General features: G+C 40.8%; 1 protein-coding gene across 1 annotated transcript; it reads right to left on the reverse strand.

The window, feature by feature from the left end:
• Positions 1 to 1,617: 1,617 nt before the first annotated feature.
• LOC121434102 (tyrosyl-DNA phosphodiesterase 2-like) lies at positions 1,618 to 17,504 on the reverse strand. Its single transcript, XM_041632909.1, has 7 exons — positions 17,192 to 17,504; positions 17,027 to 17,112; positions 10,081 to 10,251; positions 9,345 to 9,436; positions 6,100 to 6,218; positions 3,863 to 4,033; positions 1,618 to 2,679 (listed from the first exon to the last, which is right to left on the reverse strand). Exons 1-7 carry the CDS (start codon positions 17,492 to 17,494, stop codon positions 2,404 to 2,406), a joined length of 1,218 nt encoding a protein of 405 aa, XP_041488843.1. The 5' UTR covers positions 17,495 to 17,504; the 3' UTR covers positions 1,618 to 2,403.
• Between the last annotated feature and the right edge of the window lie 50 nt (positions 17,505 to 17,554).

Raw genomic sequence — 17,554 nt, forward strand, 5'->3', positions numbered from 1 at the left:
GTGAGGTGAGAAGGCTCAGCCAGTAAATGCACTCATTTTACCAAGCCTGATGACCTAAGTCAGATCCCTGAGACCTATATAAAAATGGAAATGATTCCACAAACTGCCCTCAGGCCTCCACGTATACTTAAAGACATCGCACATAGGAAGAAAGTGGGAACTAATGGAGATAATGAACCATTTAGGAGGTGGGGGACAGTGGGTGTGTAAGACTGAGGAAGGTGCACACCTTTAATCTCAGCTCTCAAGTTGTTTAAAGTCAACATGGTCTACAAAGGGAGTCCTGGATAGACATGGCTACCCAGGGAAATCCTGACTCAAAAAACCAGTAAGGAAAGGAAGGCTGAGAAGGGATAAAAGGAAGCATGGACTACTAAGTAGGAAAAAATAATTCCGTCACTGCACGGACTTGAAGGACAAGAGCAAACCTATCTACGACATTTCCTCCTCCTGTCATGATACATCTTTAATGATAGAGAAATGATGCAGACAGTGAAGAAATTCAGGAGGCAGTCTGTGACAAAGATGGAAATCATTACAACAGTGGACAAGTCCCCCACCATGACAGATTTAGGAGTGAGACAGAGTAAGACACATACTGATGGAGAGAAGACAATTGTACATCCTTACAGATGACAACTGCAAAAGGACCCACTTTCAACTTCTTCCCCCTCCAAAACAACCAAATGGAGTATCGCAAAAAAAAAAAAATCACTATCTTTCATTTGCACACACATCATGGAGGCACTGGAGGAAATGCCAGCCTCCTGGTATTCAGTGGACATTCACTGACCTCCCATAGCTGCCAGGCAGGTTCAAAGGGAAAATTTCAGGAATTCATAGGTTTTTTTTTCTGATTGTATGCTAGGACATTTTTCACATAAAATCATGGAACTATCCTAATTTGAAGGGACAAAGTCAAGTTCAATGAGGTTAAAATACAATGCACACATGGATGGCAAAAACTGTGCTTACCAAAGGTGGCGGGGGCACAGCTCATCACTGGCCTCGTGATGTGGCTCAGTGGCAGAACAATTGTCTGCTACCAATTTTGAGTTGGAATTTCACTAAAGGTAGGAGTTTTTGCTTTCTGCTTAAATTAAAAAAAAAAAACAACAACAACAACAAACCTAAGGGTATTGCAAATTACTAGGTTCTCTATTGTTTTAGTTTAAAAACTATTGCCCAATAAAGACTACATGGTTGTTTCTCCTCTCCTGACTTATATTTTGTCGAAAGTAATAAACAAGGAAAGCATTTTGGTTACATAACAGAAATTATACTTTCATGTTTTTGTAACAAACTGAAGGTCTAATAGTATAATACATCACACATTTCATATTGTGACCTTTTAAACTTAACTGTACCAAGTGAGAAAGCTCCACCCTCCACTACCACACTGCTCTTTCAAGTGAACTTTTTGTTTTTGCCTGGGTCTTACTGTGTAGCCCAGGCCAGACTTAAACTCATGGCAATCCTCTTGCCAGAGCCTTCAAAGTGCTGGGGATTTAATATAATAAAACACACAGATTTCTTGGTGATTCCGACTGAAGAGCAACATCGGAGAAAGGCTGTAGAACAACAAATCCCATCACGGACAGAGAAAGTGTACTCATCTACAAACAAGTACAACGCTTTATTTACAGTACTTCTTTTCTTTACAGAACATTTTTTTTAAATGTATTTTTTATTCACTTCCTAAAAAGTATTTCCGTCGTACCAGTAATAATACCAAAAGGTTACTTTTCTTTATGAATCTTTTCTAAGAAACAATTTCCATGTTGCTTAAGCTGCATGTAATCATTACCAAGCTTAACTGTATCACTTATCAGGAAAAAAATTAACATTAATCAGAAGTTATTGGAATTAAAGTGCAAATTTAACTCATGACTAAGTCAGTTATACTATCAGCTGACAAGAATTGAGTCTGATAGACAACACATCATCTAATGAACATGGCCATGGCTTTTTCACTTAAGTTTCTGAGCTTACAAATCCTAAGACACAGTGCGGTCTCAAGTATTCAGTACCTTGCTTTTTCTCTTGATAAAATGGTTTAATTTTGGAGCCTAACAATCCTAACAGTAGTGTTGTGATAGTTAGCCCTGAGACAATATGGCCACTACTTGAAAGCCTGATGGCAGCCATGAGCACTATTACGAGCTGAGTGGCTGTGTTCCTTCAACAAAGGTCCACACATTCTGAACGCAAGCATGCTTTGATTACAAACACCAATTTTTAATTCTCAGGACACAAGCTGCAAGGCAAAATGTAACCGCTTTTGCTGTACTAATGAACCAGTTTGCTAAGTCTTGTGTGTTATACCTAGCTTTCCTGAAAGATTGAGATCTACATGAATCCAGAACTACTGCAAACGTATAAAGTTCAAATTTGGAAAGCTTTTCACAATACTACATTCAAGTTGCACAGGAGACCCCAGTGATCACTAGGAAATCTACCACAGTCCAGTTTTTCCAACCCAATAAGGTCTAAACTTTGGGGAATAAGGTGGCCCGCCTCTGCTCTGAAAAATATTCGATCAAAGCGATGCTTATAAGCAGCAGGAATCCCAAGATTAGTATTTATTCTTGTATCCCATGTATACTGGCAATGTTTAGGTTTGCCCAAAAATTCCCAGGCATCAAAAACATTCTCAGGTAAACCACCACATTTGATAACCTGGAAGAGAAAAAGAATACCAGGTAAGAATCATACCCCAATTTAAAAGATGCTTAGTATTATCAACTATAATACAACTTTTTATTTTATTTTTAATATTTTTGGGTTTTTTGAGAACACACTATGTACTCCAGACTGGCACTGAACTCAGAGATCCACCTGACTCTATTTCCCAAGTGCTGGGATTAAAGGCATGTACTACTATGCCTAAAAATTACATTTTAAAATATAATAAAAAGGGGCTGGTGAGATGGCTCAGCGGTTAAGAGCATTGCCTGCTCTTCCAAAGGTACTGAGTTCAGTTCCCGGCAACCACATGGTGGCTCACAACCATCTGTAATAATGTCTGGTGCCCTCTTCTGGCCTGCAGGCATACATGCAGACAGAATATTGTATCCATAATAAGTAAATAAATAAATTTAAAAAAATAAATAAAAATAAAATATAATAAAAAATAAACAAACCAAACTCTAATAATACTGTTTTTCTTTCCCATGCACATTACACGATTTACAATTTTATGGCTGGTACGAAGGATAGCAGTCAACTACAGTGTTAGCATGGTGACACATCAGGTTCAATCTCCATCAACACCAAAAGTTTCTACGTGTGGTAGAGAACACACACCTGACCACTTCAATCATTCCTTCAGTTCCAGCCTAGGGACCCACATGGTGGAAAGAGAGAACCAAGTCTCAAAAGTTCTGCTCTGACTACCATGTACACATTCAAAATGAAATTCTAATTATTTTTATCTGAAAAATCTCATTATACAGAAAAAACAGAATAAAAACAAAATACTAGAGGTGTAGGTCAGCAGTGTTGCCTAGCATGTAGGAGGCCCTAGGTTCTATCAACAAATGTAAGTTTTAAAAAAGTTAGTTTCAACTCAGAATAGAATTAAGTCTTCTTGAACCTAGGGAGGCTACAAATACCCTAAATCTTTTTAAAGCTCTTCTAATTATTATTTTATTGATATGTATCCAACATATTTATCGCTTTATATTGCCTGTAGCACATGTAGTAAGATTTCCCTTAATAGTGTAAAGGCCTCTTTTTATATAAAAACTACAACAGTGTCTTCTACCGTGCATTTCCAAATCCATACCTTTAATAAAGCAAACCAAGTTAGTTTCCACAACAACACTCTCCCCACAAACAGTGAACGAACTCTTTTACTCACTTCTTGATCTCTTAAATTTGTATCTCCTGCAAATAGAACAGTAGTTGAATCTGGAGCTTCTTGCATTTTCTGAAAAACCGTTTTTAATTGATTCATTCGTTCAGCAGAATGTTCTCTGGTGCTCTCCAAATGGGACGTCATCAGGCAGAATTCATTTCCACCCACACTCACCTACAACAGGATAATTACAATTCAGTAGGCCACCGACCTCTGCTCTGCTAACAGCAGACTAGTCAATCTGCTGGGATTTAGTTACTCAACTGAAACAATACAGTCAGCACAATCCTAGATGAAAAGAAGTACAAGGTGCCAACGCTACCCATGACAACTATTTAGGAAGCAAGAACTAGTCATAAAGTACCTCTACTGAGCCCCTTCCCTGGAACCCAGGCCATCGATGGCTCACACCTCTCCAGAACGCTACTACAAGACTAAAGGTCCCATGATGTGGGAGTGTCACATATCAATCTGTTGATTTCATTGGTTAAGCAATAAAGAAACTGCTTGCCCCTCATAGGTTAAAACATAGGTGGGAGGAGTAAAGAGAACAGAATGCTGGGAGGAAGAGGAAGTGAGACTCCATGTCCCGCTCCTGGGCAGACACACGCCATGAAGCTCCGACCCAGGATAGACATAGGCTAGAATCTTCCCGGGAAGACCGGTGCTCACAGATTATTAGAGATGGGTTGATCGGGATATCAGAATTAGCCAGTAAGGGCTAGAGCTAAAGGGCCAAGCAGTGTTTAAATGAAACAATTTGTTTGTTGTTATTTAGGGGCATAAGCTGGCAGGCGGCCGGGGTACTGGGGACTCAGCCCTGCCCCTCCCAATTACTAAAGTCCCAAGCTGAAATAAAAGGACAGCTACAGAGTTCCCCCTTCCATGAAGCCATGAGTTGGTTACTTGCAAGCATAGATAGTTCTTATTTATTGCTCTGTTAATTGCCTGACACAGATACTCAAAATCATTTGCAATTAAGATACTAGTAAGATTGTGTTATAATGCCTACAGAATCATCCAATTCTTCCAAACCTATAATCTGGATCCTGCCTATTTCTCAAGTTCCTCACGTACTCAACTACCTCTTCATACTCAGGATGGAAAACACTCTCAGCTCTGCAGGATCTCAAATCACCTAGAAGGAAATCTCTGGAAATGTGTGAGGAATATTCCAGATAAGGTTATTTAAACTGGAAAGACCACCCTAAATGTAAGGGGCACCAGTATGAGATGGGCCCCACACTGACAAAGGGAAAGCGAGCTGAACACTAACAGTCACTGCTCTGCTTTTTGACCATGGACAACGTAACCAGCCGCTCCTGCCTTGCACACTCCACATGGCATCAGTATCCTCAAACTATGAGCCAAAGTTAAGCCTACTTTTCAAGGCTGCTTTTCTTAAGCATTGTCACATTAACAAGAAAAACAGCAGTGTCCATCACCCTAACGGAAACATAAAGCTCATTCACACCCACAGGTTAACCCTTGCTGAAACTTGCAAAGGTCTGTCATCGGTGTTTGCATTCATACACTGGGTTAAAAAGAGAGGGGTGAGGGAACAAGCAAGCTGAGTACCACGTTTCTCCAACTCCTCACTCCAAACCAACAGGACTAGCTGCTTCACACTCCCACCAGCAGGCCTTCCCTCCAGCATGAGCCAAAGTGCTAGTGTTCCTTAGAGCTATGTGCTGTGCTCATCTTCCTCACTGCTCTAAGAAATAATTTGACAAATGTTCTCCTTGGCAATGCTGCAATGCTCTCAAGAAAACATATGATCAGTTCAGAATCTAACTTTGCTAAATTTCCTTGTATCTAAAATTATGTAGAAATCTAAGTTTTCTAAGACTATTTAAAACATGTATGTAAATGGCTAATGAGCTGGCCCAGTTGGTAAATCACTTGCTTCACAAAACCGATAGCCTGAGATGGATACACAGAACCACAGTGGGAGGAGAAAACTGACTCCCAAAAGCTGTCTTCTGACCTCCAGACCCACACTTACAGACAGACATACACAACAGGACTTAAAGAACTGTCCCAGTGATATGGCTAAGCAGGCTGAGTTTGATCCCTGAAACCTGTGGTAGGAGAGACCTGAGTCCCCAAAGTCCTGACATACCACTGACACACTTACACGAATACTAAAAAGACTATCTATGTAAGGAATAAATTTAACTGTAAGGGCAATTCCTTCAAAAACACAAACAAGAAACCCACCTCCTAAAACTTAAACTTACGTTCACACACAGAAGGTTTCTCATCATCTTAGTATTTGGAAATGGAACAATCTCTTGACTTTTAAATTTCACTCTTCCTTTCTTCAACAGTATAGCTGTGAAATATCCTTCTTCATTACCTTCAAATATTTAGGGAAAGAACTTAGGAAAGGTCAGGAGTATCTTCACTTTAACCACCAACTCCCCTACTGTTACAAGGAGCAACATTATTTAAATAGGATCAAATCCTTGCGATTCCATTTGAAGTACGTGAACCAAGTGAATGTTTTCTGTCCCTCATCAAAGTTTAACCAGAAACACAAATGATATTTAAATAAGAATAAGATAGGATAGCATATGTCTCCATAGTATAATCTTTGTGTGAGCACAAGTTATATACCCAGTCGGGACCAAGAAGGGTGGAGAAAAAGGAAGCAGGGGTGGCGAGAAAGGGGCATAGGTGCCAAAATTAATTAGCTGTTACCTGTCGAAAACTGAGAATATTTAAAATCAAGAAGCTCGCAAAAAGAATAGGAACAAAAGACCATTGAATCAAAGTGTCCAAGTTTTTTTTAAATCACAGAAAGCAAGTTGGTAGGTGAGTTCAACCAATGTCTGGTAAATACTGAAACAAAAATCACCACCAAGGCAAGAGCCTGGTCTGGATACAGAACAAACATGCTTGAATGTCTTCCCTTGTTCCTCATAGCCCAGTAACTACATTTTTCTTAAATTAAGTTTTAGAAGCTCTACCAATTAGATCAAACCTGCAACCCCAGGCCAAGTGAGTCCCAGGAGAGCCAACATGAATGCTGCACAATACATTCGTAGATGACATATTTCAATACCAAAACTCTGAATACACCCCATGACCTGTTGCTTAGCAGTTTCCCACAGAGAAAAAAAATGAGTTGCAGTACTCAGTTGAGTGCCCCATGCCCAACTTAGTATTTTTTTTGCAACATGAATGGCCTTAGATTAAAGACAAATTTGATGCACCACAACTAGAAATCTCTCTAGTACAGAACAAGCCATTTGACTATACAAAAATTTACTTCCTATTAGTAAAATGCAGGGTTTAGCCTCTCTCTTAGCAGGAATTCAAATGTGAACCAAGAGGCAAGAATCCGTACACATAAGGGAGCAGGTTTATGTGACATAAAAATACCTACGTAATACAACTAAAGGGAACAAAAAAGAGAAATGAGGCTGGGTGTGGCGGTGGACTCATGCAATCCTAGCACTCGGAGGAAGGAGGCAGGAAGATCTCCAAGTTCAGGAACACAGGGAGCTTCTCAGAAGGAAGAAAAGAAAGAACATCACAAAAACACGGTGGACTGCCTTCTGATAGATTCCAAAATCAAAATATCCTCATAAATACTGCACACATGATTCAAACCAGAATCATGTCTTCAGGAACTCACTCATAACTCCTCCTGTAATCAAAGAAATACAGCAGGGGCTGGAGAGATGCTCAACAGTTAGGAGTATGGGCTGCTCTTCTAAAGGAACAGAAGATCATGGTAGCTCTCAACCATCTGTATTTCAAGTTCAGGGGATCCAACAAAATCTTCTGCCTTCCATGGACACAAGGCATACATGTGGTGCACAGGTGTACATGCATGCATACATATATAGAGAAGAACATCTATACACATAATAAAGAAGTGTGGCTCACCAAATCAAAGACATGAAAACTTAAAATAGAAAAACAAAGCAGTGTATTGACAGAAGATACTGCATCCATAAACCAAGTGCACATGCCATAACCTGTAAATAAGTGGCCTAAGAAATATGAAAAATTATGGAAAATAAAGGATTAGTGGTGTTTTACAACATAAGGGGACTTTCAAAAAGGTGAAAGGGGAAAAAAAAAGGAGGAGGAAGAGAAGCATAGGGGATGGTAGGAAAATTCGATGAAGATTGAGGAAAGGGGAAATGGGGATCTCCCAAACCTCCAACCAAACCCTCCAACAAATCATCTGGTAGAATAAATGAAGAAACAGTAGAAAGAACACCAGGGATAAAGCAGAGATCCTCAAACTTACTGAGAATGGAGACAGGAATGGGCAGTATCATACTGGCAGCTGACTGACCATTCTCAGAAACCAAAGTCACTGAATCAATGCTTCCAAATTCAGAAAACATTGCTTATGACCTAGAAACTTATATCCACTCAACTAACTACGAGGCTACAATACAGGTATTTTCAAATATGGTAAAATTAAAAATATAAAATCAAACAAACAAAAAAAACCCCCACTCTACTACTCTGTGCTTATCAAAAAGCAGGAAATGGCTCTAGCTGGGTGGGTGTGGTGGCATACACCTTTAACCTTTAATCCCAGTACAGAGAGATAGAGCTTGGTGAGTTACACATAGTGAGACCCTGTCTCGAGGGAAAAAAATAAAGGCTGTGATGAAATAGAGAAAAACAAGGGGAGAAGCATAGGATGCAGAATACAAAACCCAAAGTAAGAGGCAGAAAGAACCCCAAAGAGCATTCGTCCAAGAAATCCAACGAAGAGGGGGCAACAAATACCAAGAGCTCTCTCTTTAGCACCTAGGAATCAAGTATAAATCAAAATTAAAAACCAAAGGCTATGTAACATTTAAAAGTCAACACTATTCAGCTTAACAATTATAAGATGTGGTCTGCTATAGCAAACATAAGTAGCAAAGCCAAAATGAGAGAAAAACTAAAATTATACTGGAAAAGGAACAAAATAAATAAAAGGAATTAAAGACTTTTGAGAAAATATAAGCAAACTATAATTATCACATTTAAAATTCGTAACACCTGAGAGGGGTATGTTTACAAAGCAAGGCAGCAGAGCTGTATTTGCCATATATAAAACCCTGAGAAGAAACAGAAACAAATGGAATTTCCACCAATTCAATTTTACTAAATACACAAGAATGAAACTTTAAAACTTTATTTTCCTAAAAACAAAATATTCATCTAATCTACATGGGAAGTAGAAAAAGACAAGATCTCCTGAGTAAATAGGGAGAATGGGATCAGGGAAGAGGGCAGAAGAGGAGGGAGGAGGAAAGGTGGGAAGCAGAAAACAATATATAGCTCAAATAAAAAAAAAATTTTTTAAAAGAAATATTCATTTCGATCGTTTTTCCATTTATTAACATTAAACAATAAAATAATCTATAAACCTTTAAAATAAATCATGTGTCTTGCTTATTTTCCTCAATTGATCTATTTTTCAAATAAAAAAGGCAATTCAGATGGCAAGAGAAGCATTCATTACCTGTAATAATTTTGTAGCTGCTTGCTCTCTTCTTTAGGTAGGCACAATATGAAGGAATAACTTCCTGTAGAAATACCACATCTGGAGTGTACCTAATTAAGAAGATCAATTTAACAAAAACACGAGGATATTATTTATTTTTAATTACCTAGAGAAAAATCACAAAACATATAAGCAACTGTTACCCTACATGACCCCTAGTACTCAATGCTATACTGACCTTTATCTGTGTTATTTACCACACACTACCATAGTGACCGATTAAAAATGGGCTGGATGTGTAGCTCAGAGACAGAGAACCTGCCTAACAAGGCTGAGTTCAATTCCAGCACCCCTCTACATATTACCCCAGTGGAATTAAAATGGAAAGCATTATATACACTACACTGAGAGTTTTCAATGATCATATACATCAACACATGTATTCAAAGTTCCCTCTTCAGATTCTCTTAAAAAGTTGTACAGCGAGAACTTCAGTGCTTTACCAAGGCCAGAAACAGATAGTTAGGGTACCTTTCATTTCATATCAGTAATTACAGACAAAACTTACTATGTAAAGCTCACAACTCTAGAACGCATCTAGCATAAATTGGTGTTCCAATCCACCCCAACTCTCAGGTATTTATTCTGAGATGACCTTAAAGTCAAATTTTCAAGTACACAAATTTCAAGTGTTGCTTTGTAGAGCCATTAGCACACTGATCACAGTCACTACCACAGAAGTGACAATACTTACAAAGCTAGGGAGGAACACACCCCTCGAGCCCTCTCCGGCAGATTGCTTCCATCTAATCCATCAATATTCCAGGTAATGAAAGAGATAATGCTGTTGTCTTCTAGAGGAGTTCCAGATGGACTGGTTTCTAAAATGGTGGTATCATCTGAATCCTCGTTGGTTAGATCAACACTGGAAAGATCAAAATAAAGGTTTTTTTTAAAAAACCTACAAATTACGAATTGTATTGGGGGCTATGGCAGTAACTCAGCTGGCACCCCCACTCACATTAAACACTGGAAGTTGTGGCATGCTTATAACTCAACACCAAGAGGCTGAGAACAACAGATACCTGAGACCTGGTTTACCCTAAAGGATGAGTCCATGGTCCCAGTGGGAGACTGTCTCAAGAAACAAGGAGCACTACTCCTCAAGAACCCAAATCTGACTTCTGGCTTCCAACGTGCCCTCTCAACATGAATCTTGCCGTATCTGTTGCCCTCAATTTGAAGAAACAGACTGATCATTCCTAATTAGAAAATCCATATTCTAAATTACCTCAGCTCAGATTTTGGCCCCAAGCACTTGAGATAATGGATACTTATCCTATAACTAATTTTCTTTGACAAATCCTAAGAGTCTATTGAAAATACACAGTTGGGCTGGAGATGGAGCTCAGTGGGTAAAGGTGCTTGCTGTCAACCTAGTGGCCTGAGTTCAACCTCCAGAACCCACATGATGGGGACAGCTCCAAGTTGTCTCTGCCTCCACGTGCTGGCTTGTGTGTCTGTCCCTGGAGGGAACAATTTCTTCCAGAGTGAGATGTTTCAAAAGCTTGACCATGATCACTTTGGCTTCTTGTTTCACAATGATCCACCTACAAGCATACTACATGCGCATGGCCACAAGTAACGGCTTTCTTCAAAGCAGTCAGCTTCAAGAACTTGGGTAACTTTTGATTCTTACAACAGTTATCTACTTTTAAAACTGAAAAGCAATAAAAAAGAATCCCTATCCAACTATGCACCCAAATTCTCTAAAGTTGTGTTCTTATTAACAATTTCTTACGTTAGTCTCTTTCCATCCTTTGCTTGAGATTTGCTTATATACACCCCCTACAACCTATGAACATTACCACCAATATATCATCTTTTAATATCTTTTAACTGGAACATTTCTTTAGTCTCTCTCATGAGTGACATTTTTGAAGATTGCCGGCCACTTGTCCTATAGAACATCCTCCAGTTAAGCTTGATATTTTCTTACAACTCTATAAAGGTTATGCACTTTGAGGCAGGAATGACAGCATACTCGTGTGTCCCAATGCATGATTAAGGTGTTAATCAAATTTCCCCACTGCAAAGTACTGATCCTCCCCACTTTCTACTCAGTACTTTGTGGGTTTTGACTCTGAGCATCTTGTTTAAATGATTCTACTTTCATCCCCATTTTATTATCCATTGATTGTACTTATGTGAAAGTTATTTTGTAGTTCTCAAAGGCTTTTTGTAACTCCTCAAACCTTGGCCATTTAGCAGTTTGAATTCTACAATAGTCATTTGTCTTATCAACAGCTGGGACTTACTTAAATATGGACTCCTATTTTATTGTGCAGACTACAACTTGTTTCTAATTACCCCACTGTTCATTCTCTCTGCTTTTACATTGGTTCCTATGTTTTTCTGGGATATTTCCAATGTTTTCTGGGTACTCCCTTACTTTTTAGCACTGTAGATTATTCCAAGTTCATCCTCTACCTCACTTACTCCTGCTCTAGAATCAGTCATCTTCTCCTTTTTAGTGAAGAATAATTAGAGGCCAAGGTCTTGGTGCTAGGATAATTCAATGCCAATATAAACAGTAACAACAGCCTCTTTGAGACAGGGTCTCACAATGTATACCTGCTGACTTCAAAATTAATAAATCTCCTTCAACATCTGAGTACATGCCTAGGCTATTCCCTAGGAGTCACCATGTAGCCCAAGCTAGTCTCAAACCCTTGGCAATCCTAATCCTGCCTCAGCTTCCCAAGTCACATATGCTACCACATCCAGTATGAATCACCCTCTGGATTGCAAGGAACTGTTCGCTCGCCCTGGTTGCCCAGAATGGAAATAATGACACAGAAACTGTATTAATTAAATCACTGCTTGGCCTATTAGCTCTAACTTCTTATTGGCTAACTCTTACATATTAATATAACCCATCTCCATTAATCTTTGTATTACCACGAGGTTGTGGCCTAACAGCAAAGTATCAGCATGTCTATCTCTGGTGGCGGATCCATGGTGTCTTTCCAACTCTGCCCTTCTTTTTCCCAGCATTCAGTCCAGTCCTCCTGGCCTACCTAAGTTCTGCCATATCAACCGAGCAAGGCATTTTCTTTATTCATTAAACAAGAAAAGCAACACACAGAGGAAGGACCTCCCACACCACTTCTGTATGCACTAAAGTAATTTTAATTAGTTAATAAAACTAATTTTGGGTTTCAGAAACAGGGTTTCTCTATGTAACAGTCCTAACTTTTCTGGACCTCAGTTCTGGAGACCAGGTTGGCCTTGAACTCACAAAAATCTCCATGCCTTGTCTGGACAAAAATAATTTTAAAGAGCACCAAAAACTGTGTTTAATGCCAGATTCCATTTGGAGTTTTACCCATCTGAAAAAGCTTTCTCACTCAACATTCAATACTACACTTTTTCTGTAGCCTTGCCAAAGAGAAAGGGCTAGGTCATTTCAGAACCTTGTCAAAGATGTTAGGCCCCCCATTTCTATTGAAAACATGCAACTGAAGTGTTCCTAAGTACATGATGGCTCAGTACTTAGGAACACTTGTTCTTGCAGGGGGCTTGGGTTCAGTTCCTAGAACTGTGCTGCTTTTAACTAAGTATCTATCGCTTTACTTTATTAATAAAGACTCAGGAGCTAGATGCTGGGGTGAAAAACCTGCTAGCTCAGAGAAACAGAGAAAGCACCCAGATGTTTCCTCCCAGTCTTCCCAGACTTTCTCTTATGCCATCTGAGAGAAAAAAAATAACTCCTCCAACAGGAGTACCCCAATTTCTACTTCCTCACTACTTCCTGACTTCCTCCCACTGGCTTTTTCCTGTCGACTGATTGCTTGCTCCTATGGTTGATTTTATTTAACCCTGTTTTAACGTTCAAGCAGAAAAATCTCTTGGATTAAAGGTGTGTGCTAGGGCTGAGCCACATCACAGCTAAAAACAAGTTCTTCCAGTAAACAAAAGAAATATCAGGGGTCATAGTGTAATCAAATATCGTACAACAGAACTATAATCAAGGGTGACTCATAACTGTCTCTAAACCAGTTTCAAGGGTTGAGATGGCCTCTTTTGGCCCCTGTGGGCACCTGAATAAAACCAAGCTTGTTCAGTGTGCACATGTGCACGCACACACACCCCTTTAAAAACAAAAGCATTAAAAGCAGGATCACACACGTGTGATTTCTTTCATAAGCTGCACTTCAAAATTCAAACAGTATGCTGTTCTTCTGTTTTACCGTAACAATTTCGAGCCTGCAATTTATGTAGCATCTATAACATATTAAGGGAAAACTAGAGAAATTAATTCCATTTCAAAAATGAAACACAAAAAGGAAAAAGAAACTCTAAATGTGATGCTGAATTAAAAACCTTTAAGTATCTGAAAGGCCTAGTCAGCCTTACAGGTATCATTTGTTGACCTCTTCAACACAGGAATAAATGTATCCGTCAGTGATACCTTGGGCTCTATGCTCCAATTCAGGGCTCCTCAACTTTAAACCACCTGGGATCTTGACAAAAAGCAGATTCGGATTTAATGGGTCTAGTAATGGAGTCTAAATCTGCATGTCCACCAGAATCCCAAATGGTATAAGCTCATTCTGGGTCCACATTCTAAGTAATAAGGCTATAGGATACAACCTTTTACTCCTAACTCTTTAGATCTTTTCAAGACAGAAAAGGTTTGAATACAGCTCAGGTGTCAAAAGTATGAGCCACACAAGTCTGACAGGCAATTTAAGAAATCCTCCCTCCTCCACCAGGAGTGCTAATGCAATCAAGTCTCCAGAGGCACTCGGATCATGAAAGGATTCCACGACCTCAGGTGTCCCCAGACCAATCAACAAAACCAAGTCTCCAAATGCATCAAGGTACCTCAAACTGGAAACCAGAACAGTGCACCCTGGACTCCAGATTCCCTTAAGTTCCTCAGTAAATTCTGGTTGTAATGGTTCCCAAGTCCCTATTGAGTCTTGAGATAAATGTGACCAGCAAGTTCGCCCTGAAGCTCCAAGGAAGCAAGAGAAAGAATGCGCCACATACTCCAAGAAACAAAAGGCTCTCCTCCAAAGACATTTTGATCAGGCCATGTAACCAAGCCTGAAGAAACGTGTGGAGCTGGCACTGATGATTAGTGTGACTGGTTATCAAGATCTGGTTCAAGAACCAGCGTGCTAAGCACAAACAGGAGAATCTGTGGAAAATTCACCAAGTCCTGCCAGAATCAAATGGAAGCTCAAAAGATGCCCTTGCAAATATAGAGTCCATCTCTCTAGACACATCTACTGTGGGCTTTATTCTCCCACCCACCCACAGCCTGCAAGCTTCTCTCCATGATGACCAGGTCATAGAGGATACTGGGTGTAGTCCCCAAAAGGACTTGCTTGAAGGTCAAGCCCCTGCTGTAGCTCGCAACCCTGGTCAACCTACAGTGGTTGAATCTCAACTTTACCCAGCAGTGGCTCAATTGGCAGCCTCAATGGAAGCTCCAGTTTCCACCACAGAGGGAGTCCATGGACCAATGTTCAATACTTATATCATCCAACTTCTGAGCAGCACTGGCAACAGATGCATGAGAATCTAGTCACATGGGAGGACTCACAGATGTGGAGTACATACTGCCTCCACACCCTGGACCAGTCCAAGCCAAAAGTCTTCATAGCAAGGAAGAGTTGTGGTGGTAATGTCATTGATCTCAAGATTTGTTAGAATGACTTAGACTAATCTGTATTAGTTTCAGGCCAGTGTGGTCCATATACTCAAAAATTTTCTTTCTTGAAAAAATACTGAGAGTCTTTCAAAAACAATCTAAACATTGATTAAGTATTGTGGCCTTAAATTTTAGTTAAATAAAAGTAAAATCTATTTTCTGTCAAAAAAAAAAAAAAGAAAGAAAGAAAAGAAATCCTCCCTACAATAGGATGCAGAGTCCCAGAAGTTCTCTAACTTACACACAGTGGCACTCACTCATGTACGCAAATAATTAAGGAGGGGGAAAAGGGCCAAAAAGTCACTAATGGATGACTGGACTCCACGCATTTATTATCTCTGGGAAGTGGGGTCCCAGCATTTTTTAAAAAAAATCTCTCCAAGTAATTTCAGCACAACTGTTTTATGAGGATTTCCCATCTCCTTTGACATGGACAGTAAATTCCCCTGTAAGGGACTTTAGCTGTAGTCTTCAGAAAGCAGCACAAAACTGGAGTCAGAGCACTGAAACAATAGGAACAGCATATACTGAAAATGAGTACTGAGCCTGGTATGGTGACTAATCCTTCTAGTACCCCAGAGGCTGAGGCAGGAGGATTGCCAGAACCCCAATGCCAGCCTGGACTACACACTATGTTCTAGATGAACTTGTGAGATCCTGTCTCAAAGAAATAAACAGAACTACTGCTTGCCGGCAAGAGAGCAGATAAACAGTGCAGAAACAAAGAGACCTGCAGGTTACCATTCTTCTTAGAGATTTTCTACCTCAACTGTTTTCTTTTTTAAATATTTATTTATTATGTATACAATAGTCTGTCTGCATGTATGCCTGAAGGCCAGAAGAGGGTGCCAGACTTCTTTACAGATGGTTGTGAGCCACCATGTGGTTGCTGGGAATTGAACTCAGGACCTTTGGAAGAGCAGGCAATGCTCTTAACCACTGAGCCATCTCTCCAGCTCCCCTCAACTGTTTTCTAAATCTCTAGTTTACCTGTCACAATAGTTCAGGTGAGGTAAGTGTATTTCAATACTGAGCAGTGTTTCACAAACCTTTAACCCCACTCTGGGGAAGCGGCAGGCAGAAGTCGAGCCTTGACCACAGGAGTCCCAAGTCAGCCTGGGTATGTGTCTCAAATAATAAATTACATTTCAGCTGGGGGATGCTGGAACTAGATGTCATGCTAGCAAAAGGGGGGCTGGAACAGGGGAGTCAAGAGCTGGAGGTCAGGTATAATGTCTCAAAAAAGAACAAATAGCCGGGCGATGGTGGCGCACGCCTTTAATCCCAGCACTCGGGAGGCAGAGGCAGGCGGATCTCTGTGAGTTCGAGACCAGCCTGGTCTACAAGAGCTAGTTCCAGGACAGGCTCCAAAGCCACAGAGAAACCCTGTCTCGAAAAACCAAAAAAAAAAAAAAAAAAAAAAAAAAAAAAAAAAAAAGAACAAATAACAGAAACAATAAGTAAATATTTCATCCTGTATGGTAGACACTTTAATCCAAGTCCTTTCGAATCTGAGGTAAGTAGATCTCTGTGTTTGAGGTCAGCCTGTTCTAAATACCAAGTTCTGAGCAGCCAGAGATACGGGAAGGGGGGTGGGGACTCTGCCTCTAAATAAATAAAAATAATTTACATTTCAGAGTTTTCTTTCCCTCCTCTATTGACTAAGAAAAAAAAAATCACGTCAGAAGTCAATCGTGGTACAAGCCTTTAAACCCAGCTACTAAGGGGGGCAGAAGCAGGCGAATCTCTTAGTTTGAGGCTTGTCTGGTCCATAGAGCAAATTTCAGGACAGCCAGGGCTATACAATAAACAAACAAGCCAAAATAAGCAAGTCACGTTGGAAGTGACTGTGTCCTAGAGGGAAAAGGCTTCCCTCTGATGCCCAGCCCAAGGGCATCGGCTTCCATTTCCAGGTAGGGTCTTGTGATACCCAACACGGAACCCCAGTAAACCGCCCTCGACCCCCGTCGCTTACTAGGCCTCGGATTGGAAGGACGTCGGAGGCTGGCGTGGCCACGCAGGGTCGTTCTCTGCCGGTTCGAAGTAGGCGTTCAGCGCTTTCTGAAAAGCAAAGGCACAGGGATGGAGGGCAAGCGCCGCCCACCTGGGAAGAGGGGAGAAAACAGAAACGCAAACCCACGTCCATCTGCCAGTCGTTCTCCGACAGAAAGGTGTGGGCCATCGTGGTTTCGCATTTCGCCACCAACGCAAACCCCATGCACTGAAGCCGCCGCCTCTTCACCCGCTGGTCAATCTCCTCCTCGGTTTCCGCTGCTGCGGGGGCCGCCGCCGGCTCTGACGGCTCCCGCGCATCCGAGCCGCTCCCGGACGCCATCAGCACAGCATCTCCCGAGAAGATCGGCTCCGCACGCCGCTTCCCGCGCGACAGGGAAAACAAACGCCGGGCTATGCGCAGGCGTGCTGCGTGCGCGTGCTTCCGCATCAACCTTCCGGCGGAACTTAGGTCTTGGGCGAGTCTGCGCAGCAAGCGAAGCGCGGACGC

Source organism: Microtus oregoni, unplaced genomic scaffold (assembly GCF_018167655.1).
Source record: "Microtus oregoni isolate MIOR12 unplaced genomic scaffold, Mior012 000042F_ref0000377, whole genome shotgun sequence".
In the NCBI taxonomy this organism is placed as follows: Eukaryota; Metazoa; Chordata; class Mammalia; order Rodentia; family Cricetidae; genus Microtus; species Microtus oregoni.

Coding starts and splice junctions, on each gene's coding strand:
- LOC121434102 (XM_041632909.1), bottom strand. CDS start 17,494: ATGCGGAAGCACGCGCACGCAGCACGCCTGCGCATAGCCCGGCGTTTG. Junction 6,219..9,344: donor CAGCTACAAAATTATTACAG/GTAATGAATGCT, acceptor AAATATTTGAAG/GTAATGAAGAAGGATATTTC. Junction 2,680..3,862: donor CAAATTTAAGAGATCAAGAA/GTGAGTAAAAGA, acceptor TTTCTCTTCCAG/GTTATCAAATGTGGTGGTTT.